Genomic DNA, 25895 nt, shown 5'->3' with positions numbered 1-25895 from the left:
TGCGAACTCCCTCCCTCGCCCGGCTCCTCCACAGCCCCCGCCCCCAGCAGACCAGCAGACCCCAGAACAGCCCCTGTCTCTCTGCTCCCGCTCAGCCTCCTCACGCCCCGTTAGCACAGATGCTGTGTTAAACGGGAGCCTCTCCGCGGACACTGCTGTCACCAAGGTTCCCTGTGACACTTGTGCGATGAGCGGTGTCTGGCCGTCTCCTGTGGCTGCCATGGCTACCACACACTGGGAGCACTTCCAGTGACAGAGGGCTTGGTCTCGCGGATCCGGAGGCCGGGAGGCTGAGTCGAAGGTGTGGGCAGGGCCGCGCTGCACTGAGCCCTGCGGGGCGTGGGGGCTCTTCCGTGCCTCCTCCGGCTCCTGTGGTGGCCGTGGCACTGCGGTCTCTGCCGTGGTCGTCACGTGGCCTTACCTGCTGTGTCTGTGATTGGGACACCCGTCCCGTGGGACCAGGGCCCGCCCTGCTCCGGTCTGGCCTCACCGTGACCGATTCCTTCTGCAGCCACCTCTGCCCAGATAAGGCCACATTCTGAGGTCCCGGGGGTCAGGGTGCCAACACGACTTTTCTGGGGGGACACAACACGACCCACAACAACGAGGGGCTGTAGTAAAGCTGGAGGCGCCGCTGCCTTGCAGTGAGAGGCTGGCTCTGCCGCCCCTACCCTCTGTAGATGGGATTTCTGGAACAGACCAGGCGAGTCACAGCACCTTCGGGAGACGTCTTCAAAGGCCTTCCCCTGGCACACCGCCTGGGCGTCTCCTCCCCTCAGAGCCACGCACGTGGCGGACCTCTCCAGGGTCCCCGCACGGTCTCAGAAAGGAGTGAACTGTGGGCGAGGGAGCCTTGCCGTCCTGCGGTCTGGAGCTGTGCGTCCCGCTGCCGGACCGCCGCAGCGTCTGCGCCCAGAGCCTGGGGGGGCCGGTGCAGCCGCCGCCCAGACTGCCGTCGATGCGGGGCTCTGACCAGGAAACCAGGACTCGTGGGATTTCCGGGGCAGGTGCCGTGGTCAAAGGAAGTGCGGGCCCTGGCCTGTCACCCCTGGGTGGCTCCTCCCTCCCGTGGTTCCTCTCCATGGAAACCAGCATTGAGCTCCTCACACGGAGCATCTGCGACCTCGTGACACCCAGCTGGGTCCGAACCCTTTCCTTCTTGTCCCGGAAGCGTCAACAGTCGGTTCGCCTCCCTGGACCTCACCTCCGGACGCGGGTTCCTTGTGTCTGTTTCGCAGGTTCCACAGGTGTGTTGTTGAGATGACGTCATCACGTAGGCGGGGCTCTTCACAGCCAGCAGGCTCTGACAGTAACCGTCACAAAGTCCCTTTAAACAAACACGTGCCGCGAGTGTGCCGAAGGGGGCTCCGGCGTGTTGCCACGTTGGCGGAGAGGCGGACAGAGAAGCCGGGAGCGGGAGTCCACTGTGATACGGGAACCGGGCCCCAGGGAGGACCCCCAACACGGCCTGTGGTGGAACAGTGCCCACAGGCTTCCTCGGGGGCCATGCTGAATCGTGGGGGTCGTGGGAAAGAGGCGCAGCCAGCCGGTGGGTGCCAGAGGGCAGGAAGGACGCGCCGGGCAGCGACAGCCACGTACACAGCATGGGGGCCCAGCCGCATCCCAGGGGACAGCCGAGGCAGACAGTGAAGCGGGGGACCCGCCGGGCCTGCAGCCTGCCCTGCTGACAGGGGGGGCTGGGGTGCATCAAGGTGCTTGATGTTTCCTGGTGGGGACCATGCACACAGGGGAGCGATGGCAGCACCGACTCCCTGACACCGAGAGCTCCGTGCTTGCCGCTGGAGCCTGCAGCATCCGTCACACGGTGAGAGCTGCCTGGCCTCCCCTGCGACCTCACACGTGAACTCGCCAGCCCTTCCTGGGGTCCCCCACCCTCCTTACTCACCTTAGCATTGACAGCCTATCACAGGCATTAATGCAACCTTAGATTCTGCCAGGGGAGGGCAAGACTCCAGGGTTTTCGCAGTTTGCCGGCCTAACCGCCTGGGGACTTTGCAGGGGCCTGTGACCGTGTGCTAATGAGATCGTTGGACCCTGTCTCAAATGTAAACTCAACACACGGACATTGCACACGAGTAAAACAAGATGGGCTGCGAAGATCGCGGCTCACAGATCTGGGACTGCCTACAGCCCTCCAGCAAGCGTTTGTGGGGTGAAAACAGTACATTTCCCTTTAAGGCAAAGCCCTTGAGCCCTACAACCAGCAGCTGGCCTCAGAGAGCCCTGCCGCTGGCTGGCGCTCTGTGCAGGCCCGGATGGGTCATGCGTCCGGATGGTTTTCTATATATGGAGTCGGAGGTCAGGGAGGACGGATGTCTCTTTGTTCTCCAACCACTGCCAAGGGCGGCTTTGCCAGCCGCTGCCCTGTCCCCGGCCACGTGGGCACCCTGTCACCACTGGGGGGTGGCGGGTGGACCCTCAGGCCTGGGCTCCTGAGCTGCAGGGCCCGGGAGAGCGGGGAGTCCTGGGGCCGGGCCTGGGAGGGGTGCGAGTTCGCATGCCTCCCCACCCGGGATTTATTCCGTTTTCTGGAAGTGTTTGCTAATCAACAGTTCAAGTTTTTGTTCGGCACAGAGCATTATGCCAAAGTGTGTAAATGCAGGCTTTAAGGAAGGAAAACAATGACACCCCTTAAGCTAGAAAAAACCCAGCCGGTCAACGGAGCAGACAGAGAACCAGCGGCGGGCCCAGCGGACTGGCCGGCCGCACAGCTGGCCCGGCCCGGTGCGGCACAGCGGCCCTCCCCGGGGCTCATTAGGCATGCGCCGCGACGGGCGCTGATTGGCGGTGGGGCAGGTGGGCGGAGTGGGGGCGGGGCGGGGCCGCCCGGAGTGAGTACTATGCGGAGGGAGGGGGAGGAGGAGGGGTGAGCGCCTGGGGCGGTGGGCCGGTGGGCTCTGATTGGCGGTAGTGAAGGAGAACAAGGAGATGGGTGTGGCCGGGCGTGGCGGCGGGCGCTGGTTGGCCGTAGTAGCAGGGGCGGGGCTGGGGGAGGTGGGGCTGCTCGGGGCCGGTCCTTGCGGGACTGGAGACAGAGGAGGGTGCGCCTGGGGCCGCGGGCGTTGATTGGCGGCAGCGGAGGCGGGCGGGGCTGCCTGGTCCTCGCCCGGCAGCAGCCGCCGGAGGAGGAGGTGGAGGTGGAGGAGGAGTGATCGCTGCGGCCCGGCCGCCGGGGCCGGCTCGGCCTGCCCTTTGTGCCCGCAGCCTGCGCCCCGCGCGGAGGGCCGCCCCGCCGGGCTCCCCGGCCACGCGCGCCCGCCCGCGGACCTAACCTCCGCGCCTGGGATGCGCTGGGGATGCGCGTCCTGCGGCCCTGCGGCTGCTCCGGGCTGCGCGCGGGGCGATGGAGCTAAGCATGAGGAAGTTCACCGTGCGCAGGTTCTTCTCCGTGTACCTGCGCAAGAAGTCGCGCTCCAAGAGCTCCAGCCTCGGTCGGCGCGAGGTAACTGCCCCCGCCCCTGCGCGCGCAGGTTCCCTGGCCGCGCCGCGCCCCGGAGGATGCAGCGGGCTGCGGCCGTCCGACCCCTGCCCGTCATCACACGCACGGTGCCCACGGGCGCCCGTCGGGGAGTTCAAGTGCTCTGAGCGCTGGCCCGGTGCTCCTGCTGGGACTTGGCGATGCCGGGACGGCCCTCGGTCGCCAGCAGGAGGTGCATAAACTCCGGCCCCGATGAATTTCTAACTCGTTTTGTTCCCCGGTCTGGGCAGGGTCCCGGGTAGTCACCTGCGTGCTCCGGGTGAGGAGGGCTGGCCGGTCCCCGTGGCACCTCCGAAGTCCCGAGCACTGACCTCCCAGCCCTACCCTGCTGGCGTGTGATGGGCTCCTACCAGCGCCCAGAGCCCAGAGCCCCGCCCGTGCCGCTGTGTGGTGCAGGTCCTTGGTGTGTTCGAGTCCGTGCAGAATTAACCCCAGGGAACGAATAAACACAGCTACACGATCCACTCCGGCCAGTCTGAGAGGTGCTGATGCAATATCCCGGGGCCCCGGGTTCGCTCGGGTGCGCCGGGACACCCACAGGACCCTGGGAACCGTGTCCTTCCCCCCGTCCCTCCTCCTGTTGTCATCTTCGGGTTTCCAAAGTCATCTGTGTGCGGTTCTCTGGGGTGTTTTTCCATTTCGCCAGTCAGATCTTACTCTCTTCTTCCCAGGGTCCAGCCTGCATTGTGGAATCTATAGATGACAAAATGGTGAAGTGTGTTCAAGTGAGAAAGAGACTCGTGGCGGAGGGTGCGGGGGAGCACAGGGTGGAGGTTTGCGTTGGCATTGCCCTTGCCTTTGCCACCAGGCGGGCACCCCCGGGGGCTTCGGCTTGTCCGTTTCTCGTGCTGTCAAGGCCGTTGGAACAATGTCCCATTTTTCATCTTGGTTCCTTTGTTCAAGCTGCCATGATAGGAGATACAGCCATTAAATCTTTAGGCGCAGCCCGGGAAGGGGCATGGAAGCAACAGGGAATCCCCTGTTTAAAAAGTTTCTGTTTGGGTATCGCTAAACCAGAATTTAAAGGATTGGGAAGGGTCTCTGGCTGGTTTCCGACGTCTTTTCCAACCGGTACAACTTACTAATCAAGTAATGGAGGAGGGCTTGCCTTCAGCTCCTGGCTGACAGAGATTAGACGCAAGTTCAATGGCACGTGTCCTTTCCGTGGGACTCGGGCACTTTCAAAAACAAAAGCTGACAAAAACAGAAATTCAAAAGTGCCTTTACCTGTATACCTGGTAAGTTTTTATTCATCAAAGCACCAGGTTCATTACACAGCACCTTTCACTTCCTGTCCTTTGCAGGGGGGCGTGCGTGTGAGCAGGTCCCGGTGCGGTTCAGGAAGACACGGGGCAAACCCGGGGGCGGTGGTGGAGGGGGCAGCGGTCCGGCAGCCCGGCACGCACAGCGCTGTGCCGTGGTCCAGCAGGAGAACCGGTTGCTAAGTGCCTCAGAGGAGGATACAATGGGCCCCGGGGTGGGAGGGAACAGAAATGAAGTTTCTCCAGTGCGAACACTGCATTTCTAAAACGCATGGATAACCCGTCAGATACGCAGAAGGTCTGACGTACCACCGAGAAGGGAACGGGGTCCCTGGGCCAGCAGTCAGCGGGCGCACACCCGGCCGACGCCGCGCTGGGTGCCGGGGAGAAGCGCTCGCGGTGAAGAGCAGACTGCAGGCGCACCCGGTGCCCCGTTCCCACCTGTGCGCCCACCGGCGCCTGTCAGGGATGCTGCGAAGCTGGCGTGGGCACGGCTCACCACGCCAACCCACCCCGTCGAGAGAGGCAAAAGCCCCGCAAAACAGGGTCCTGCTGGAAGCTCACTGACCCACTCCCTGGGCGAGTGTTTTTGGGGAGCCCGCTCTGTGTCCCGCCCTTTCTGGGGCCTTGTCGCTCTAAACAATCAAGACCAGAAGTCCTGGCCTCATGGGGTCTCCACCCGGTGGGGGAGCCAACCAGTCAGCAGCTTTGGTTCCCTAAACCCCTCGTTCCCGCCCAGCTGCCTTTCCATCTTGTTCTGGAGAAGCTGCCCCTTTGTTCGTGTGCTCGCTGCCGGCTATAAGCTGAGAATCACCAAAAAATGTAGAATTTAGGAGGGCGCGCTGTCAATGGTGAGAGGTTGAGGAAGAGGACACAGAGTTGCATAATTTCTGTGTGCGCCCTAATGAAAAAGATAACACGGTAAAAATGGTGTTTCACGGTCTCTGTGAAATTCATATTTTAGAATGTGCGTGGAGGTGGAAACATTTTGTTGTTCGAAATTCAAAATTTGGTGACACATACAGGAAAGTAACAGTTGTCCCTTGAAGTTTCAAACAACACCGTCTTTCTTAAAAAGCCTCCTGGGGAGAGACTTGCTGCCGTCAGACTTGACACCCAGGACCCGGCATCTGGTGACCTCTCACCCACAGAGAGACCGGGCCACCTAATCGGAACGGGGAGCAGCTTACGAGGTGCAGCTGCCGCCTCTCCGTGGTGCGTCCGCATTGCGCCGCCCGAGGTGGCTGCACACTCAGCTCTGGCAGGAACGATTCTGGCCTTTTAGAGGGACAGTGGATGCCTCACGTAGACTCCTGTGCCCGAGCCCAGGGGAGGGTATGAGGGCTCAGCGTGTGCCAGACCCTCACCCCCCAAAAAGCCCCAATTTCGGGGCCCTGAGGTTGCCCAAGAACCGCAGCACCAGCTCATTCTTCAGCCCATTTTACAGACGAGCAACGGGGCCCAGGGAAGCCAAGGACTTGCTCCTGCCCCTACAATGTTCTGAAGGAAGCGCTTCCTGTAAGAGCTGTCTGTTAATTTTAGACGTTGTGGTTGTGTGTTCATTGGAGTTGACCACACCGAAGAGGGGCAGGAAGGAGGGCAGCTTTAATGCGTAGAAGGAAGTCACTCGATGGGATACTTTAAGTTATTCTAGAGAGCCCTTTCTAGAGGTTGGGAAGTTCCAGATGACCGGGGGGGGGGGGGCTTGGCGCCAGGTGCACTGTCACTGGATTCTCGCTTCCAACCTTCAGGGCAGGGCGGTTTCTCACACCCTCTGGGCCTCGCTTTTCCTCGGTGTGGCAGGGGGTGGTAACAGACCCGACTCCCGGGGTTAGAGTGGTGCTGAGCTACCACGTGTGAAGATGGGCATGGAGCGCAGGTGATAAACACGCTGGCCAGCGTCGTGAGCTGTGGACGTTGGCACCGTCTTTCCTGGGGTGGCGGCGTCCCTCGTCCTCACCCTGTGCATCCCCCATGAGTCGGCTGCCCTGACCCGTGAACGCGTCCCCGACGCTGGCGCCCTCATCAGGACCCTGAGAGCTCAGGCGGCTTCTAGGGCCGGGAAGTGCCTGCTGCCAGTGTCCCGACCCAGCCAGGCTCTGGTGGAACCCGCCCCCCCCACTCGACCTTCAGGGCTCCCGGGCAGCCACCGAAGGCCGGGTGGGCAGGCCCCAGAGCCTGGTGGGGGGCTGGGACAGGTGGGAGGTGGCGGCCGGGGAAGGTTTACAGATTTAAGTTAATGAAAAGTGATACGCGTTGCTCAGGGTAAGACTCATGTACCAATGTCCTAAAGGTTAGCTCACTGAGTTTGGGGTTACCCAGGCCAGGGGGCTCTGATGACTGTACTGACCTGTGCTTGACATTTGTACTGAGGGGCATTGGGGATGAGTACGAAGGACAGGACGACAGATTTCACCCGGGGTACTGGTAGTGGTAAACTGTTCGTGGGAGAAGAATTGTGTTGTATCTTTGCACGGTCGCTGCACGCTGGAAGCACGTTGAGCGTGTGCCGTGGGCACTGTGCCGAGGGACTGGGGGGGCAGGCCCGGCCCGGCCCTCCGTAAGCGGGCACCCAGTGCAGCCGGCAATCGTGCCAGCTCAGCCTGCCGTGGGGGTGCAGCCCGGGAGACGGCGGGCATTGGCGGCGCCGGGCAGCCTCACTGTGTCCGCTGCCGGTCCTTTCTGGTCGCCCTTGGGCGGCCGCAGACCCTCAGGCCTTGTGCGAGTGTGCGGATGACCGCACGGTGACTGCGTGCCCCTTTCCGGGGGGGACGCGGTGGCCCCGTAAGTCAGGTCAACGGGCTCCTTTCTCCACGCTGGCTCCAGGCACGGAGAAAAGCACGCTCCCTGGAAAGCGGAAGGTCCGGCGTGTTCTTGGTGCTGGATAGGTAAGCTCTCCTCTAGCTCTTGGGTGCTTTCCAGGAAAACCACTTTTAATTAACATCACTTTCAGGTACTTTCAAGAGAGGCACCCACAGAAATTCTATGTTTATCTTGGTTTCATTGGGCCTTCAGGCCACAAAAGGCCAGAGGACACCGCAATAAATGGTCCGTATAAGTGAATGCTGAATTTGCTTATCATTTGGCTTATTTAGGCTTCATTCAGTTTTAAAGACACCAAACCTAGTTTCTTCTCTGTGGCCACGGTGTCTGCGGCATGCCTTCCCAACCTGCTAACTTCGCCACATACTTTCCTTACATCGAAGAAGCTTCCCCAAGTGTTGTGTCTTACTGATAAGTGCGTGAGAAGCCCCCCAAAATGCTGACATCCCACCCCTCCTCCTCCCTGCACCTCCTCCCCCCTCTGTCAGTACACCGGTGCCCAGTGGCTTCTCCCACGCGGTGCGATGCAACAAGACTAGTTGCGTGCGCTCTTCACACGGTCGGGTGAGACGAAGGGAGAGGCCCCGGGTGAAAACGGACCCTGCGGGCGGATCAGCTGCATTTCCCTCGGCGTCTCGCACGCTGCGGACACCATCGCTGAGATGTGGCCAATGAACAAGGGGGGGGGGGGGACAGATGCCCGGAGTCTCTGAGGCGGGAGACGGGGGACGGAGGCCCTGGGCGGGAGCAGAGGGCGAGAAGGCTCGGTGGCAGCGTTCTGTGGGTCGCTCGGCACACCGGAGACTACGCTCGCGTCTCCAGGAGGGCTCCTCTGACACTGGGGAGGCCCCACCGGGCTCCTCCTGTGTGGCGCGGCCCCGTGCCCGTGGCGGCCGCAGTGCACCGCCGCTCTTCTCCGGGGCTCTGCGCGTGTTTCGGGGCCGGGGCCAGGGCCAGCCCGGCGCTCCGGGGCGTCTGCGGTGTCCGCTTCTGTTTCTGACGACGCCGGGTTGCGTCGTGTTGTGGTTTTCCCTGGTGTTATACGTTTGTGAGTGTGTTTGCTCACACGTGTGCCCTGCTGGTGGAAGCCGGGAAGTTCAAGTCCAGTAGGAATCACCCGCCAAGAGCCTGTGAAGCTACTACCTGCGAGTCCATGGAGCAAACAGGTCGTCAGACACAACCACGTTCAGTGCAAACGCCGCTCGTCCTGCGGGTTCGAAGCTGTGTCAGAGGCCCCCCTGCTGATGAAGCCGCCGAGGAGACGTGCGGGGGTGCCACTGGCTTAAACACGAGGACCCCCCCACGACCGGAGCTCGGGGTGGGTGTGCAGCCCCCGCTGGCTGCGCTGCGCATGGTGCCAGCAGGAGCCCCTGTTCGGGAGCACCTGGTGCGCGCTGACGGAGACCCTCCACGGGGCTCTGCGCGGCGTCCCGGACCCCTCTGCTCAGCCTCCGGCTTCCCCGAGGTCCCTGCGGGGCCGGCCACGCCCCGTCGTAGCAAGAACCCCGCCGAGTTGTCTAGAGAGAACCCCCACCCTCCATGCTCAGTCACCCTCCATATCTGACCTCATGCCCCCTCCCACCGCCCCCCGGGGAGTGGGAGCCTCAGCCTGCCCTCGGCAGGGAACCCCGGCGGGCCGGTTAGGGAGACGCGGCCTGGCCCCCGAGGACACTCTCATCTGCCGGCCGCCCCCACGCCCCCACACCCACGGCCATCAGTCCCCGCTTTCCCCGGGGTCCTGGCGCTGGGCCCAGTCCCTGTCCCCTCCTGCACGACCCGCGGCAGGTCCCTTGGGTGCAGTCTCCCTCGAGTCCTCAGCGAGTGTCAGCACAGCGGTACTACGGCAGTTTGCCGGTGGTCCCTGAGACCCCGTAAGGGCGTTCCGGACGTGCTGACTGGACAGAGAGCCCTGCCTGATTCCGGCCGCGGACACCGCTGCCACGCCCCCTCCGGAGCGCGGGCTGGCGGCGGTCGGAGGCCCCGCAGTGCTCCTGTCCCCGGATGCCCTGGACGGGCCCACCTTGCGGGCTGCCCCTCGCCCCGGCCCCCCACGCTCCCCGTCCTGCTGGGGCCTCACCTGGCCCCCAGCCCTCTGAGCTCCTACGGCACGGCATCGCCAAGTCTTGCTGCCAACTCAGGCTCCGGAACGCTCGCCAAGCGACGTGTGCCGTGTCAGGGAGGCATCTGCACTGGGTCTCTGGGGGGTCCCGCGCCCCAGCGCTGCTGGACCCGCCCTGTGAGGGGCTCTGCACACTTCCTGGGAAGGTCCCCCTGCACTGCCACGCTCCTGCCCGCACTTCGGAGCCCAGGTGCTGCACGTTAGCGTTGCCAGCGCCAGGCGGCTCCGCCGAGGCTGTGGCTCTGCCAGGGCTCCCCGGAGGGAGGGTGTAATCTGCGTGGCTGTCATTGCAGATGTCACTCACGGAAACGGCCGCCCTGGGGAAGCAGCACGTGCTCCCGCCGCCCCGGACCCAGCCGGGGGCTGGCGGAGGTGGCCTGCTCTGGCTTTCCCAGGGGGGAAGGCTTCCTCCTGTGGTTGTGCTGCCGTCCTGCGTGACACCGGTGACGTCTGAAAAACCGAATCAGAAAGGGAGCAGTTAGCCTATCGGCCTGGGTGCTTCCCCCGGCTGACGGAAAAGAAGAGATTCTAAACAAGACGGACAGGCTCAGAAAGACATGCTCCCCCAGAACCATCCACCCCCACATCGTCACAGCGTGTGTCCACAGTGGGTGGACACAAGCCAGAGTGCGAGGCAGGGACCTGCTTGGCTGTGTCTGCGTGGTCCGTGCGGTCTGTGTGGCCCGTGTGTTCCTCATGGTCCGTGTGGCCTGCATGAGCTACAACCGTCTTCACCAGGAGACAGCCCAGCTGCCCCGCCCTGCCCAGGGCCCACAGGCTCCCAGCACGGACTCATTGAAAGGGGGGGTCAAATGTGTCAGGGAAAAGGGTGGGCTACTTTCGAAAGAATGTTTTTGGAATGGTCATGGTAGAAACTGCTCATTCAAGTCCGAGTTTCGTCACTTCTGACCCGGTAGCTACAAACTCGGTGGAACCGAGGTTGGAAAGAACGCTGGCATCCGAATGCACGTCTGCAGCCAGAGGCCGGCGAGGCCCGCGTCTCTGTGAGGATGAAAGAACAGGAAGGCCCCGTGCTGTGGCCCGTGAGTGTCCCCGGGGAGAGGGGAGCCCCCTGGGGGCACGTGTGTGAGGTGTGGGGGTGGGGCTGCAGAGGCTGCGGGGCCCCCGGAGTGCGCAGGCCGCCCTGGTGCAGGGGTCCCGCCCACCTGCAGACGCCCCAGGTGCTGCATAGGTGCTCACGTCCTGTGCTCGCCGAAGGGACTCTGTCTGGTTCGCTCTGAAGGTAGGTGGGGAGAGAAGGCCAGGCACCCCCCAGCAGGAAGGGCGCCTGTTTTCAGAGCATGGCGGGTCCTTGCTCCCGCCTGGCGTGCAGCCGAGCTGGGACCGGGACAGAGGGTGGTGGCAGGAGGCGAGGCGCCATTGTGCTCGCCGCCGCCCTCCTCCCCGGGCACCCCGAGGCGCACAGACCTCTGCGTTTCCAGGTCTCGGCACAGGGAGAGCGCGTGCCTGCTGACGGGCGACTCAAGGGAGACTCCGCAGGGCGCCCCCTGCGGAGGAGGGAGCGAGGCCTGCGCCCACTGGGCGCACTGGGCTGGCGGGCCCCGGGCCCAGAGCCGTCTCCCCGAGCCCCCCCACCCCGCCCCCGCAGGCCTCAGTCTTCTCTCCCACACCCTGCGCGGCTGCGGCACCGGCGCGAGGAGGACAGTGGTGTGCTGGCTGACGTGAATGGCTGTCGTGGGTGCCTGCGCCCGAGGGAGCAGGGGGGGGGTGGGCCGGGGGAGGAAGCTCGGGACGCCGCCCCCACCCTGAGGAGCGTGCACTTCATGGTGACAGGTGGACATTGCCCTGCGACCGGCCGTCTGCCCGCTGCCACCCGGCCTCCGACGGCGTCTGTCACCCAGGACAGCGCACAACACCGGACCACGCGGGACTCGTGAGCAGGCAGCCCATTCTGCCCGGAAGCGCCCACGCTCTTTGCACTAAATACACTTTTGGTGTGTGGTGTCTCGGAGCTCACCCCCTAAGGGCACACGATGTTCCCCATGTCGGCCGTTGCCAGTTCTTTCCCTCGGAGCGCGTCCCCCGCTCTCGCCCCGAGGGGCCGGGCAGCCCGCGCTCTCAGGACGCGGGGCGTTCCTGACCCTCCTGTCCATCCCCGGCCCCCACTGTGAGGGCTGGGGGGCCCCGCCTCGCACTCTCGGGAGGGACAGCCGCTGGCGCGTGCTCCGGGATGCTGCTGTGGGGCTCGAGTGTGACAAGACCGGCGTGCTTTCCCACGCGGACTCACCGCTGTGCCGCACGTCCGCGGCGCCTCGCACGCGCACGGAAGCAGCCCGGAGCACCTTTTTCACACCGTGTGAGCGCCGTTATGCACTGCTGCTTCTGGCAAGTACTTGTAGTAAACGGCGCTGCGTCGAAGGAACGGCAGGAGGCGTGAGGAGAGGAGTCAGGAGAGGGGAGAAGAGCCACAACCAGAAGGAAAGTCCCCCTGGCCGCTGTCCCCCCTCCGCCGTGGGAGCCACCCAGGCGCCAAAGCAAACGCGGCCGGGCCGTGCGTCCTCGGAAGCCAGGGTTTCCCCTGTTTCAGAAAGAGAAGGAAGGGAGGAAGGGGGGACAAAGACCAGCAAAGCACATGGAAGAACACGGCTGTGCGATTCAGAGCTGATGCCTTCTCTTCGTGTTGACACAAACGTGGGAAGGCATCGTCCAGCGACCGGACTGTTCCAGTCTGTGAACCCCGCATTTTCAGGCAATCACGGGCTAACGAAATACACCCGACACTAAAACACTTCTGAGTAAGATCTAGCTTTTCATAACCCCGTGGTCTATCTCACGATGTCCCGATGTTCCCAGGTCCTCGGCACACACACGCCAGTCCTCGCGGCCCCCGCCGCAGCTCCGACGACAATGTCCTCTCACGGAGAAATGACGGGTCGCCCGTGATCCAGCTGCCAGGCGCCGGCAGGCCTTCCTGCACCGACCCTGAGGGCAATTCCAAATCAAGGCGTTGGCATTCCTCTCACGCACCGGGACCCTGTTTTCAAACGCCCTGTGTGGCGCCGCGGTGTGGGAAGAAGGGCCACACTCTGCTGGTGCGGGGTGAAAAGGCCTTGACCTTCCTGGGCCTCCCCCCTCCCCGCGGCCGGGCACAGGACTCCAGCGGCCCAGAGAACGCAGTTCGAAAACCGCCCGTCCAGACAAGCATTTATCCACAGGGCAGGGGCTAACTAACAGCTTCCTTATCTTTAGCCTCCCCGCCCCTTCGTCCCACCCACAGCGGGGATGGGGCGGGGGGGACCCCAACACCCTGCCACGTCCTGCCCAGTGGTCCTCCAGGGCCGGCGGGCGTCGGCTGGAACGGGGACCAACCCCACTCTGTTCTCGGGAAGCGGAGCTTCAGACAGAGAAATCCCGACCCGACACTGTTGGGTCGCTCGCATTCGGTTGACGTCTGTCCTTCCCGAAAGTCCCATTTTTAGAAGACACTCTCCCCGGTTGCTTGGGTTCGGGGTAAACGTGGCTTTGTGTGTGAACGTGTGTCGGCCGTGGGAGAGGGGGTGGGCACGCAGAGAGTGGCCCCACAGGCGCGGAGCCGGGCCACGGAGAACCGGAAACGAGGGGGCAGGTTCTGGGAGACCCCGGCACGGCGCCCTCGCGGCCGGCCCCAGCTTCCAGGACACCGCCTCACGCGGGCGGTATCGGGGCCGTTCGCTCCAGCAGCGCCCTGTAGACCCACACAGGAGTCGAATGTCACGTGTTCCGTGAGACTCCGCGGTCTCTCCTGATGTCCCCCCTCACGGGTGGTGTCACCCCGAGTCTGTGGCTGGGGATTCTCACGCGGAAGATCGCCTCCCACGTGCCGTAGGCGGTGAGGTTGGGTGGGAGGGTTTAGAGCCGAGCCCGGCTGTACTTGCAGCACCCGGTCGGTGAAGCTGCCGTGGCCGCGGAGATGCCTGCCACCTCCACGCACGGGGTTGCCGGCCCCTAAACCCAGGGCTGTCCTACGGGTGGCCGTGGTCATGCCGGCGGGGTCCGCATCTGCCCCAAAGCCTGTCCCGTGTGCTGAGCAGATCCCCTGTGGCCACTGCCGTCACACGGGGAGCCCGTGCCTCCTGGGGGTCTCCGAACAGCTCCAGGCCTCCCCTGAGAACGGGCTCGGGGCTCAGGTTGGACGGTGAGCAGACGCGCTCCGCCCAGGGAAGCCCCCCCTACACCCCCGGAAGGCCACCACTGCTCCCTGACGAGCAGCGTGGCGGATCCGATTCGTAGCCATGCAGTGCGCCCCCATACAGTGCACGGCTCCGTGCTTCTCCGTATTGTTGCAGGGCTGCACAACTGTCACCACCACCACAACTCTTCCACACCCTCCGAAAACCCCTGCGCCCGTGGGCTGTGACCTTGCACTCCGTCCCCCTCTCTCCCCGCACTAGCCCTGGTTCCCGACCAGTGACACGTTCCAGTGTGGCTCCGCAGACGGGCCCGCTCCGGAGAGTTCGCGTAAGTCGCGCCATAAAGCGAGTTTTGTGACTGGCTTCCTCCTCTCCTCACGTGTACTCGAGGTGCCCCCCCCACGTCGTGGCAGGCGTTCCGTTTTGTGGCTCTGACACGCCGTGTACCCGGCAGTCAGATGACAGGCATGCGGGTGTTCCCATGCTCCAGCTACCGGGGCCGGGGCCGCCAGGGACCTCGTGCACCAGCCTCTGCGTGGGAGCGTGTCCTCACGTGTCTCGGGCGTGAGCCGGGGACTGGAGCGCCGGGTCCCACGGGGGCTCCGTTCCAGCTGTGGGAGGAAGTCCAGACCGGGCTCCGGAGCGGCCGCAGCACGTGCTTTTCCACCTGCAGCCCTCTGGGTGGCAGCCCTGCCCGCAGGTGGGCGTGCAGGTGGGCGCGGTTCGCCCCCTCGGTGGTGCCCGGGTGTGCGTCACCAGCGGCTGGCGTGTTGAGCGCCTCTCCACCTGCATATTGGTCATGGCTTCCCTGGAGAAACGCCTGCCATGTGGCCGCTTTTTAAACTCAGGTGATGTTTTAAGTTACCGTTGAGTCGCAAGAGTTATTTGTATATTCTGGATACAAGCCCCTGGTTGGAGCATTATTTGCAAACCTCTCCCCTCATTTTGGGGGTCACGCTTTCACTCTAGCGGTGACACTGTTGGTGGCGGGAGTGCCATGACATCTCTGCTGCCCGCGTCGACCCGCTGAGACTCACGGTCACCTGGCGGGCCTGCAGCCCCGCCCAGACGGCCAGACCCCCAGCAGGCCGCTGAGCTCAGGACAGGGCATGTGGAACTTCATCCCTGTGTCGCCTGCCCTTCTGTGTCACGGAGCAAGGAAGGCAAGGGGTCTCTTTCGCTGGCCCCCCCCACAGCAAACAGGTGGGCGCGTGTCTAAGGAGCCGGTTTTAACTCTGCGAGCGCCCGGGTCTGCGGGTCTCGGAAGAAACGGGCGCGGGCGTCTGGGGTCGGACCCCCCCCCCAAGCCCGGCGCACTCTGGTGCTGTGCTCGCTGTCCCGCTTGCCCGCAGCCCGGCTGCAGCTGGGGCAAACCGCACGGAGGAATCGGACCCGTGGCACCCCCCCTCCCAGCATGTGGCCGAGGGCTGGCCTGGCGTTCCGCAGAGCTGGCCCAGGCTCTGACCCGGCCTGGGACGCAGGAGGCCAGGGGCCTGGGAGGCGGAGGTTTCGAGCCTCAGGCTGCGTTCCCTCGGGCAGGATAAGGCCCTTCCACCTCGACCATCCATCCGTCAGGTGTTCGTTCCAGGTTCATGACCACCGAACCCGGTCTTCGCGTTTGCTCTTCCCCCTAAACCGTGCGGGCCACTTCTGTTTGCGTGTCGCTGAGTGCACGGAGGGCGTGTGCGCGTGCCCCTGCGTGCGTTTCTACCTACGGAGCCACCCCCACGGCCCTCTCGCGGTGCAAGCCGGGGGCTGCGTGTTCGTTCCGGGCCGTGACGTCACGTCCGAGCTGAGCGCCTGCACAGACAGCCGTGCAGCTCACACTCAACGGGACTGGCCGCTGGAGACTCACAGGTGGGACCCAGCGCGCTCTGGCTGGGTTAGCCTTGCAGGCCCTTTTAAGTTCCACGCCGGAACTCGAGGACTGGATGAGTCCCATCCATGTCAAGCTCGTCTTGTAGGTGATGGTGTCCCAGAGTTACCTCTGAAGGAGCTTATAATCTAGTTAAGGAGACAAGAGTACTGTTCTCTGTGCGGGGGCACCTGTGCGGGGGCACCTCTGTGTAGGCACCTGTGCGGGGGCACCTCTGTGTAGGCACCTGTGCCGGGGCACCTCTGTGTAGGCACCTGTGCGGGGGCACCTCTGTGTAGGCACCTGTGCGGGGGCACCTTTGTGTAGGCACCTGTGTGGGGGCACCCGTGCAGAGGCACAGGGAGGGCGGGCCTGCCGCCTCCTTGCCCCAGCCGGGGGAGCAGGGCTTTGCCGCAGGATTGTGTGTGACGGGCCCCCCCTCCGCCGCCCCCAGGACCTGCACCTGCACCTGCACCTGCACCAACCCGCCTGGCAGATGAGGCGGTGCGGGCACCATGGACGCCTAGTGACGGACTGACCTGCTGAGGGCCCAGGGGGCCCCCCACTTGGCTCTGCCCCACCCCCAGGGCCTCCCACCCTCCCTGGTGAGTCGGCTCTTTAACACACAAGCCGAATTAGCTCACGGTGGTCCCAGCACCCTGACCAGCGGACCGTGGGCCACTCTGGACAATATTGAACATGCGGTTCACTCCTTTATTTGCCTCTGGCTCTCTTCTCTTTTCTTTTTTGTGTGTTTTTGTTTTTTTGTTTTGAGTTCTCCACAAGCTCACTGCGAACCCCCAAACGGGCCACACAAGCAAACCTGTGCTAGGGGGGAGCTTTAAAAGAAAGCACGACATTTTCTCACTTTTATCAGTGAGCTGTGCTGTTCCCGTTGAAGTGGACTCCGAGCCTTCCAAACACTGACTCCAATTACATCCCAGACCGGTCGTCCGGAGTGCACCGCAGAGCCGAGTGGGACTGGGGGACGTGGGAGTGCAGGTGCCTTTCACAGCAGGGCTGCCTTCGGTTAAGCCCTCAGAGTGGGGCGGGTCCTCCTGGGGGTGTTCTCAGAGGGTCCATGAGAACGGAGCTTCTCCTTGTTTTGTTGCTGTCACTTAGCCTTTCAGTGTTCCGGCATTTCACTCCTCCTGTTCTGTGTTCCCCCCCTTCTCCATAGCGGCCTAGGCAGGGAGGGCGTGGTAGAGCCAGGTGGAGAAGGTCTCAGCCACAGTGTCCCCTTCCCAGCCTGGAAACACGCGGTTCCCAGGTTCTGCCTGGCGGGGCAGGGGGTGGGGGTCGCCGGGTCCTGCAGGACCCAGATAGCCCTTCCTGAGTGGCTGCAGGAGGGAGCTGGTTTTGTAAACCTCAGCCCACCCAGTCCCCAGTCGCCCCCCCCCAGGGTGTGGCCACCCTGGGGGCCTTTGGTGGTGCCTGTGCTGTCTTAGGTCAGCCCAAACTTTCTGGCCACCCTCCCGGTGCCCCGCCAGCCCCAGGTGCAGGACCCCAGCTGTCCCGTGCATGAGCTCGTGGCCCAGACCTGGAGCCTCAGTCAGAGAACCAACCGATTTTCCCAACACCACTTACTGACCAGTCCATCCTGTCCCCACGACCTCCCCGGCCACCTTGTCACATCGGGAGAGCCCCTGGGAAGGCTGGGTCTATCTCCGTCCCCTGTGTCTCTCCTGTGCCCCAACCACACCGTCTTATTTGTCATCGCCCTAAAGTCGGTCCTGATGCCGGACTCGCGGCGCTCCTCCCTGCGCCTTGTTTCTTCAGTTCCATCCGGGCCAACCTGCAAGTCGGACGACAAGTTCTCTGTGGAAGTGTTGTAAGCAGCGTAGGGCTGCGTGGATTTAAGCTGTGGGTTCTCACGTCGTGGAAACGTTGTGATTGACCTGGATTTCAGGGCATTTTCTCTGTTCCACGGACCTGCTGGCGTACAACTCGCTTACAGGTAAAGACCTATGGCTTGTTTCTGCTCCCCTGCCTGTGCAATGCCACGTGGCCTGCGAGTGCTTAGTACCATCTGAATGGCAGACTCAGGTAGACCAGTTAGCCGTTCTGTTTTGTTTTACACTTTTACTCTTTTTTTTCATTTATCGCCATCTTTTTGAGGGGAGGGCAAGAGATTTCCTTTTAAAGAAGTACTGGATATGCGAAGTGTTTCCATCGGTTGCTCCCTGTGCCCAGCAGCAAAAGCAAACCAGGTTTCAGTAGGAATCACATGATAAAAATGACTTCAAGTTTGGAATTTCGTTTCCCACTGGTTTCGATAAGGCCACTTTCAAAAGCAAGTGCATTCCATTTGCCATTTCTATTCACTTTGTGAAATAAGGAGCTCTTTCTGCCAATTTCAAATTCCATTTCACTTAAACGGTTTGCATGCCGCTTCATTATTCAGTCCTGACAATGGGGTAAGAACAGCAACTTTTATGTTAGAAGAACCATTGTTCTGAGCCCCCGTTCACTTACTCGGCCAACCTCGGGGCGTGGCATCCCCGCGGGTGCTTATTCGACAAAGACCAGCCCTCGTGCCCCGAGATGCACCCAGGGCGGGAGACAGCCCACGTCCCCGCGGCAGCCTGGGGTGGGGGCCCGCTGACTGGAGTGGCTCATTCATCTGGTTACCAGGCTCGTCTTTAGTGGGCTCTCCCCACATGCCAGGCTCCGCCGTGGCAGAGACTCCAGGTGAGACAGAAGCCAGCACGGCCCCAGAGCCACGTCTGCACAGGAAGGCAGGTGCTGACCAGCACTGCCACGGTCACGCGTGGACAGAGCAGGAGTGGAGGTCGCCCCACGCCCGCAACCGAGGGGTCCGACCAGAAGGTGGTCAGGACAGGCTTCATGGAGGAGCTGGCGTTTGCTGCGAGCCTTAGCAAAGGTGCTGCATGCAGACGGATGGAACTCGTGTGGGGAGAGGGGACCGTGCGGCCAGCACGAGCCGGAGCGAGGGAGTGTGCCTGGGAGGGCCCGCCCAGAGGGGTCCACGGGCCACCCTTATCATCCACCATCAGGACCACACCGTAAATTCGGGGGGCTGTGACCCGTCGCTGCCTTCCGTACCTCGTGTCTTTTTGGTGAACAAGAACAAGACCTCCCATTCATTTTCGTAACCTCAGTGGTCTGCGTGAAATCCAGCCTTGCAGCCTGTCGGTCATTTTAGAGCAAAGTGTTCTGTGCCTGGCAAGTGGACCGTCCTTCAGCTGCAGGAGCTCCTGCCTCCCTGGGCCCAGGGACGCCTCCCTGGTGTGGCCGGTGTGAAGGGTCACAGGGTCCTCGTCCTTCCTCAGAGCCTTTGCCTGCCCTCCGCAGCACTCCAGCCTCTTCCAAGGTCACCAAGAGCAGGTCGGGTCATCAAGCCCGAGCTGTGACACCGGGACAAACCCCAGCTGACAGGACAGGTGTCACCTGAGAGCCTGAGTCCCCATCCTCAGGGAAGCAGCGGAGGGTGGAGGGAAGAAAGACGGATCACCGGGAACAAGAGAAACGCCGGCACTCCGACAGGAGAGTGCTTTGTGCCCCGACCGGCCTCTCTCCGCCCACCGCCTCCCAAAGACAGCAGGCTGCCGTCCCCTGCCGCTCGCTCGGGGACAGGATGCGGGCAAACCAAGAAGCTTAGGGCCCAGGGGCCCACAGCTTTGCCCTCACAAGCCGCCCGTGAGCGGGTGCATGGGGAGCACATCCCAGGTTGTGTAACCGGATGTCCTGAAGTTCAGGGGGTCCTTGCACCCCAACGTCTCTGTCCAGAACTGGCTGTGGGACGGGTCCGAACGTGACTGACTTTCCAGCCCTTCGAGGCCCCCTGCCCGTCTGCAGTGTTGGGAATCGGCCTTGAATTTGCGAACCTCTTCACCTGTCCGTCTCCTCTCTGCATTCTTCCCGTGAGAGCGGAAACGCCCGTGAGAAGCTGGAAAGCGCCTCGGGCTGCCCACCGCAGGGCCCTCGCCCGTGGGCCGAGGGGGAGGGACGGGCCTGCAGCAGGGGCCATCCGTGCTCCCCCCAACCCCCGCCACAGCCCCGCACTGCCTGCTTCCCCTCCTCTCGTCCTCCCTCCCTCCCTGCCTCCCTGCCTCCCTCCCTCCGGAGCAGCGCCTGTGTACTTCCTGCCGGAGAGGTGGACAATGGGGAGCAGGTGGCGCAGTGTGGCCGCAGGCTGTGCCCGCGTGCCTGGAGATGTCCCTGCGACCCACTTAGACGGGAACAGAGTGGGCCGTGCTCGCAGGAAGACAAACACCACCCGCACAGGAGCGCTCTCTGCTGCGTGATGGCAGTGGTCCTGTTCCGGGGACGAGTGCTCCACATACGGCCTCGGGAGCTGGCGACAGAGCCAAGGTCAGGCCCGCGCGTGGCCGGCTGCCCCGGAGAGCAGGGCCCGGCACACGGGCCCTCCCACCCGCCCGCCCAGCTCGGGAGAGCTGCGTCGTCGGTGCCGCTGGTTAAATCCCCAGAAAGCCTCGTGAGAACGGTGGTTCCGCATCCATTGTCTGTTGGCGCTATCATCGTGTGCAGCACCGGCTGCGGGATCATTGCCTCATTGTCCTACACTCACTGGCGTTTTAACTTAGCTTTCCCTATTTACACATTTAATGTCTCGGTATGCCAGCCTTCTCCCCACCCCCAGTTTCCCAGTAGAAGAGGAACCCACCCTTCTGTCCCTGCCCAGCAGCCCGCGGACGCTCCCCTCTGCATCGAGGGTCTGGCTGCAGTCGAGCGCCGCATGCGGCTGCTGGGCTGTCCACGGCCCAGCCCTCCCAGCGTGCTTCCCACCAGCCGGCCCGCTGCTCTCCGGGACCCTGGCTCGTCCACCCTCCACCCTCCGCCCTCCCGAGGGTCCCTGTGGGAGGCACTGCTGTCTCTCTCCCATGCTGCTCCGTGATGTCGGGGTGCTGGCCCGTGTCCCCGAGTCTTCTCCACCTGCCGTGACGTCTGCTAACGGTCTGGTCCGTGGCCGCACCCCGGTGCTTGTCCTGCAAGCTCACCTTCCTGCCGAGTGGCCTCCCATCTTCCCTCATTCCGGGAGACCCAAGCGACTCCCTCGTCAAAGACGCTTCCTTCCCTCGGGGCTCTGAGCGGCCTCCGTGGGGGCTGGTGTTCCACGCGGTGTGCGCTGCACGGCACAGACACCCGGGGGTGGTCACGAGCATCGATGCCATTTTAGCCGAGGGCCGTGTCGCTGCCCGCTGGACCACTTTCCCGCGGCTGCCCTGACCACCCCCCCTCCCCGGGGGGGGGGGGGGGCTTCAACCACAGCACCGCGGGTCCCCGCGGCTCCGGAGCTGGAGGGTGGAATCGGGCGTCCTCGCCGGGGCCACACCCTCCCCAACCCCCCGGAGGAGGCTCCTGCCTCGCCTCCCCCGGCTTCTGGGGCGCCCGCTGCTCCCAGGCTGTGGGAGTATCACTGCGGTCCCCACGCCCCATTGTCACGGAGCTGTTCCCGGCCTGTGTCTTCCCGTGGCCCCCGTCCTGGGACTGCGGTCACCTCCCCCCGCCCCCCCCACAGTGAACGCAGATCCTGACTGGTTACGTTGGCCATGACCCTGCTTGCAGGCAAGGTCTCGGGGACGGGGGGCTAGGGCTTCGCCACGTGTTTCTTGGGGGGCACGCTCGAGCCCCGCCACGGCCAGCCCGGACACGTCCCGCTGCCACCGCCAGCCCCCCGTCGGCGAGCTCCGAGCTGTGCCCCGCAGCCGACGTCCCTCGGGTGTGCCCCCAGCCCCTGCCGACAGCCGTGGGCCCGGCTGTGTCTTCCCGAGCCCGGTCCGCGGGGAGAGGTCCAGCTCACTTTCTCCACACTGGCCGCGCAGCACGAGGGGCGTCTGGCTCTTGCGGGTGGCCGGAGGCGACAGGCCCCGGGGGCACGTTTTCCTGCCAATCTGACCCTCAGTCCTCAGAAAGCTGGGCCTGTGTCTGAAGCACCTCACTTCCAAAGGAGGGGGGCCCGTGGTGTCCTCCCTGGGGGGCGGGGGGGGGGGACTGCACTAATTCCGGCTGTGACTCACCAGGAGCGAGAGCGTCCGCTCCTGTTCTGTGCAGGGCCCACGCCCCGGCCACCCACCTCCCCCGGCCCTTCCCCGCCCTCCCCTCCTCGTCCCGCAGGGCTGAGCCCGGCAGAGCACCCGTCCTCTCCCGGCTACGTGCTCCCGGTGCAGTGGGTCCCCCGAGCCCCGGGGTGGTCTCCAGCAGGCGTGGTGAGGGGAGCGAGAGGGCGTGAGTCGGGCCCGGGCCGGCTCTCCAGGGCGCTGGGCCTCAGGACCCCCAGTGTGTGTGCCCAGGGCCACCCCTAGACACGGCAGGCAGGGGTCCTCCCCGGTCCCTGGCACCGAACTCAGCGGTTGTGGGGACCGAGCTCGCAGGACCCCGTCAGCCTGTGCTGCTTGTCTGTGGGAGTATGAGTCTCTCTCTCTCTCTGTCTCTCTGTCTCTCTCTCTCTCTCTCTCACACACACACACACACACACACACATACACACACACAGAGTAACAAGTCACCCGACAGGAAACTGCTTACATCCCAGACCCTCGGCTTGGCCCAGGGAGTCGGGGGCGTGCAGAGCTGCCTCGGAGCCAACGCGTCCCAGCCACGGGCTGGGGGTCCACGGCCCGGGGTCCTCCGTGGACAGGGGCACGTCTGCCACCAGGCGAGGGGGCAGTGCCCTGTCGCCTGGAGTCCAGGAGAGACATCGCCCCCTGGAAGTGGGTGACCTGCTCTTTCCTCACCTGGAAATAGCAACTTTTTAAAAAATAAAGTTCTGTAGTTTTTAAAAATATTTTTTTAATTTATTTTTAGAGAGGGAAGGGAGGGAGAAAGAGAGAGAGAGAGAGAGAGAAACATCAATGTGCAGTTGCTGGGGGCCGTGGCCTACAACCCAGGCATGTGCCCTGACTGGGAATCGAACCTGCGATGCCTGGTTTGCAGCCCGAGCTCAATCCACTGAGCTACGCCAGCCAGGGCTGTAGGGTTGTGTGTGTGTGTGTGTGTGTGTTTTAAATATTTTATTCATGTATTTTTAGAGAGAGAGGAAGGGAAGGAGGAAGACAGGGAGAGAAACATCAATGTGTGGTTGCCTCCGGTGCGCCCCCTCACCAGGGACCTGGCCCACAACCCAGGCGTGTGCCCTGACCAGGAATCAAACCCGTGACCCTTCGGTTGGCAGGCCTGTGCTCAACCCATTGAGCTACACCAGCCAGGACGTCTACTGTGGGACATCCTGGGTGGAAAGAAAAATGTGTTATCAGGTCCTCAGGACCCCGAGGGCCCTCGCCCACGCCCTTGGAGACCCGTGCCCACGTGCTCGCAGAACCCTGCTATGGGGGGCGGGGTGGCCGAGACGTTCCTGGTCCCCCAGGTTCGCACGCACAGTGACCTCCACTGCGGTTCCGGGCCGTTCCGGTGTGTCCCCTCTCTGCCTAGCGGCAACCGCCCCGCGAGTCCTTAGTCACTGCTGTGCACGTAAACCCCGGGTTCCGCCGCACGTGTCTGCTGGTGGGGAAGCGAATCCCGCGGCAGCGGCTCCTGTGCTCGCAGCTCTCAGAGAACGTCCTTCCTGGAAACGCGGCAGGGCGGCGGTGCCTCTCGGAGCCTCTCCGTCCCATCTGGACCTTCCGTCGGGGCTGCTGCGAGATCCGGTGGAGGAGAGTGCCGGGCGCGGTCCCATGGCGGGGGGGGGGGGGGGGGCGGGAAACGGGCGCACTGGGTGCGGCGCCGCAGCTCGCTCACTGCATCGGGGGATGGGGGGGCGCAGCGCGAGTGCCCAGGCCGCCGGGCGTTTTCACGGTTTGATGGCAGTCCGTGGCGCAGCTGCACGGCATCTCCGGGCTGTAAAATAGATTGAAAGATACCCATTTTTATTGGCATTTAATTAAAGTGTCTCTGCGCGCACTGGGTAAGCTGATGAACTCACTGTAAATAAATGTGCTGACTGTCCACTCTGAGTCGTGTGGCCGTGGGGCAGCACCTGGGCCACGTCTAGGGAGGTAAGGTGCTGCAGGAGACAAGGGAACCAGCACAGGGCAGGTTTCTTCTAGAACAGCCTGGTCCTTCCGTGCTCGTGGTGCCCCCCTCCCCGTGGGTGGCAGTGAGCCTGGGGCGGGAGGCCCGCAGCCTCAAGGAGGGGCCGCCAGGAGTGTGTGGCACTGTCGCCTCTCGTGGCTCCCGAGCATTTAGAAGGCACCCAAAGGAGCCGGGTGCACTCCGCCCCAGTTTGCTAGGGCGTACCATCACACCACACATTCCTCACGGCGTCTCTCTGTGTCACGTCTGGGCAGCGGAGGGCTGGTCTCCCGTGGCGCCCGCTGCGGCTGCGGAAAGCCTGCAGGACCCGGGAGCCCTTCCCAACCAGCTTCTCCCCGCAGCCGGCCCCCCCTCGGCCCCTGGAAGTGGTGCCAGGGTCTCACGAGCTTCTCAGCCACTGGGATCTAGGGGAGGCAGAGTGGGCAGGGCCATTTTCACAGGTCAAAGGTGATGGTGACGTGGTCCTGCCTGGAGCCTGGTAGGTGATGCTGGGCTGGCTGGCAGGTGAGGCCCCGTGTGCTTGCTAAATCTGCACAACTGTAGCGCTTTCGGCTCACAAAGAGCAATCTGGTAACTTCTAGGAACTGATTCATGTGTAACGTAATTCCTTGAAAATATGCAAATTTAGATTAAAACCTATCAAATTGTTTAATTAGAACTGATGTTGAAAGTATTGTTGCTTTTCACCCTGGCTGCTGTGGCTCAGTGGATTGAGTGCCGGCCTACAAACCAGAGCATTGCTGGTTCAATTCCCAGTCAGGTCACATGGCTGGGTTGCAGGTCAGGTCCCCAGTAGGGGGCATGAGAGAGGCAACCACACATTGATGTTTCTCTCCCTCTCTTTCTCCCTCCCTCCCCCTCTCTAAAAATAAGTAAATAAAATCTTCAAAATAATTTTTTAAAGAGTATTGTTGTTTTTCTAATTTAATGTGCATATGCTTTAATTCTGTTTTCCCCAAGTGCATTTTTAGGAATAAAAGAAGTCAGCAATCAAATTAAAATAAATTGAATGCATTTCAGAGTAGCAGAAAGGATAAAAATACAGTAAGGTGTTTTTTCCTAAGCCTCCAAATTCTTATCTACAGCAAGTTACAAAAATATTTAAGTTCTAAAGCCAGCTTTTTATTACCCTGCTATATTTTATGTCTTTTAGTATTCAAGAGGTTGTGTCCTACCCCGTAAACTGGAGGCATGATGGCAGGGCTTACGTAAGACCTCTGGAAAGTTCTTCCAAAATATTCTGCGTTCTCAATTAAGATGGAAATCACAGCTAACGTTTTTAATAATAGAGATTTTATTACTGCTAGTATTTTGGCACTTTTTTCCATCGAGAAATTAATGCTTATGACATTTTATATGTGTTTATGTTATGCTAGGAATTTCATAAAACTTCATGTCATACTATAAAATGTGATTAAAAAATAAGGCTACAGACCCGCACACATTCAGCCTGTGAAGTGCACTTCCTGCTTGTGAGGGGGTGGCTGCCTGTCCCTCCACACCCAGTTTCCAGAGGCGCCGGAGCTGAGCTGCTGCGAACCGTCCGTGCGATGGGTTAGAGACGATGATTTAAAAACCTTCCACTTCCCAGCTCTGACCAGCACGGCTCAGTGGGGTGGGCAGGAACCCACAACGTGAAAGGTCGCCGGTTCGATTCCCGGTCAGGGCACATGCCTGGGTTGCGGGTGAGATCCTTAGTTGGGGTGTGTGCAAGAGGCAACCAATCGATGCTTCTCTCTTCCCCCTCCCTTCCCCTCTCTCTAAAAACAAAGAAGTAAAAACCATTTTTAAAAAAGCTCTTCCTTTCCCTAGGAGTTTGGTTTTGCCAGACGTGCCCCGTTCAAATGAAAAGGCTTTACTTCTTTCTGAAAGCGTGGGCCCCAGGTGGCCAGAGTCCGACCGATGACCTTGGGCAGCAGGGCAGGTAGACGGGCGGCTTCCCGCCTTCCCCCTCCTGCCTCCACCCCCGCCCTGGCCTCACCCGCTCAGCCGAGGTTCAGGTGACAATTCCTGGGGCCTTTCAGGTCTGAGCCGGTGTGGGTCTCAGGTCTGGGCGCTGCAGGCTGGAAGCTGATGCAGAGGGAGGGTTCACAGCTGCCCCTGCAACTGGACGCCAGCCTCCTGCCTGTGGCCTGACCTCTGCCGGTGCGCCTTCCTGGGTTTGTGGGGAACGCTGAACCACACCTGGGCAGAT

General features: G+C 62.6%; 1 protein-coding gene across 3 annotated transcripts in view; it reads left to right on the top strand.

Moving 5' to 3' along the window:
• The window catches only part of RPS6KA2 (ribosomal protein S6 kinase A2), a 144777-nt gene that overhangs the window by 67443 nt on the left and 51439 nt on the right, over positions 1–25895 (top strand). Inside the window, exon 1 of one of the 3 annotated variants that reach the window (XM_028503999.2) lies at positions 3127–3463. The exons of the other annotated variants lie outside the window; for them this stretch is intronic. Coding sequence (XP_028359800.1) covers positions 3365–3463 — 99 coding nt within the window. The 5' untranslated portion in view covers positions 3127–3364. Of the gene's footprint in view, positions 1–3126; positions 3464–25895 lie in introns of those variants that run through there. 3 annotated transcript variants of the gene reach the window in all.

This window comes from Phyllostomus discolor, chromosome 4 (genome assembly GCF_004126475.2).
Source record: "Phyllostomus discolor isolate MPI-MPIP mPhyDis1 chromosome 4, mPhyDis1.pri.v3, whole genome shotgun sequence".
NCBI classification, from domain to species: domain Eukaryota; kingdom Metazoa; phylum Chordata; class Mammalia; order Chiroptera; family Phyllostomidae; genus Phyllostomus; species Phyllostomus discolor.
The sequence above is the reverse complement of the archived record's forward strand: the minus strand, read 5'-3'. Positions and strand labels throughout refer to the sequence as shown.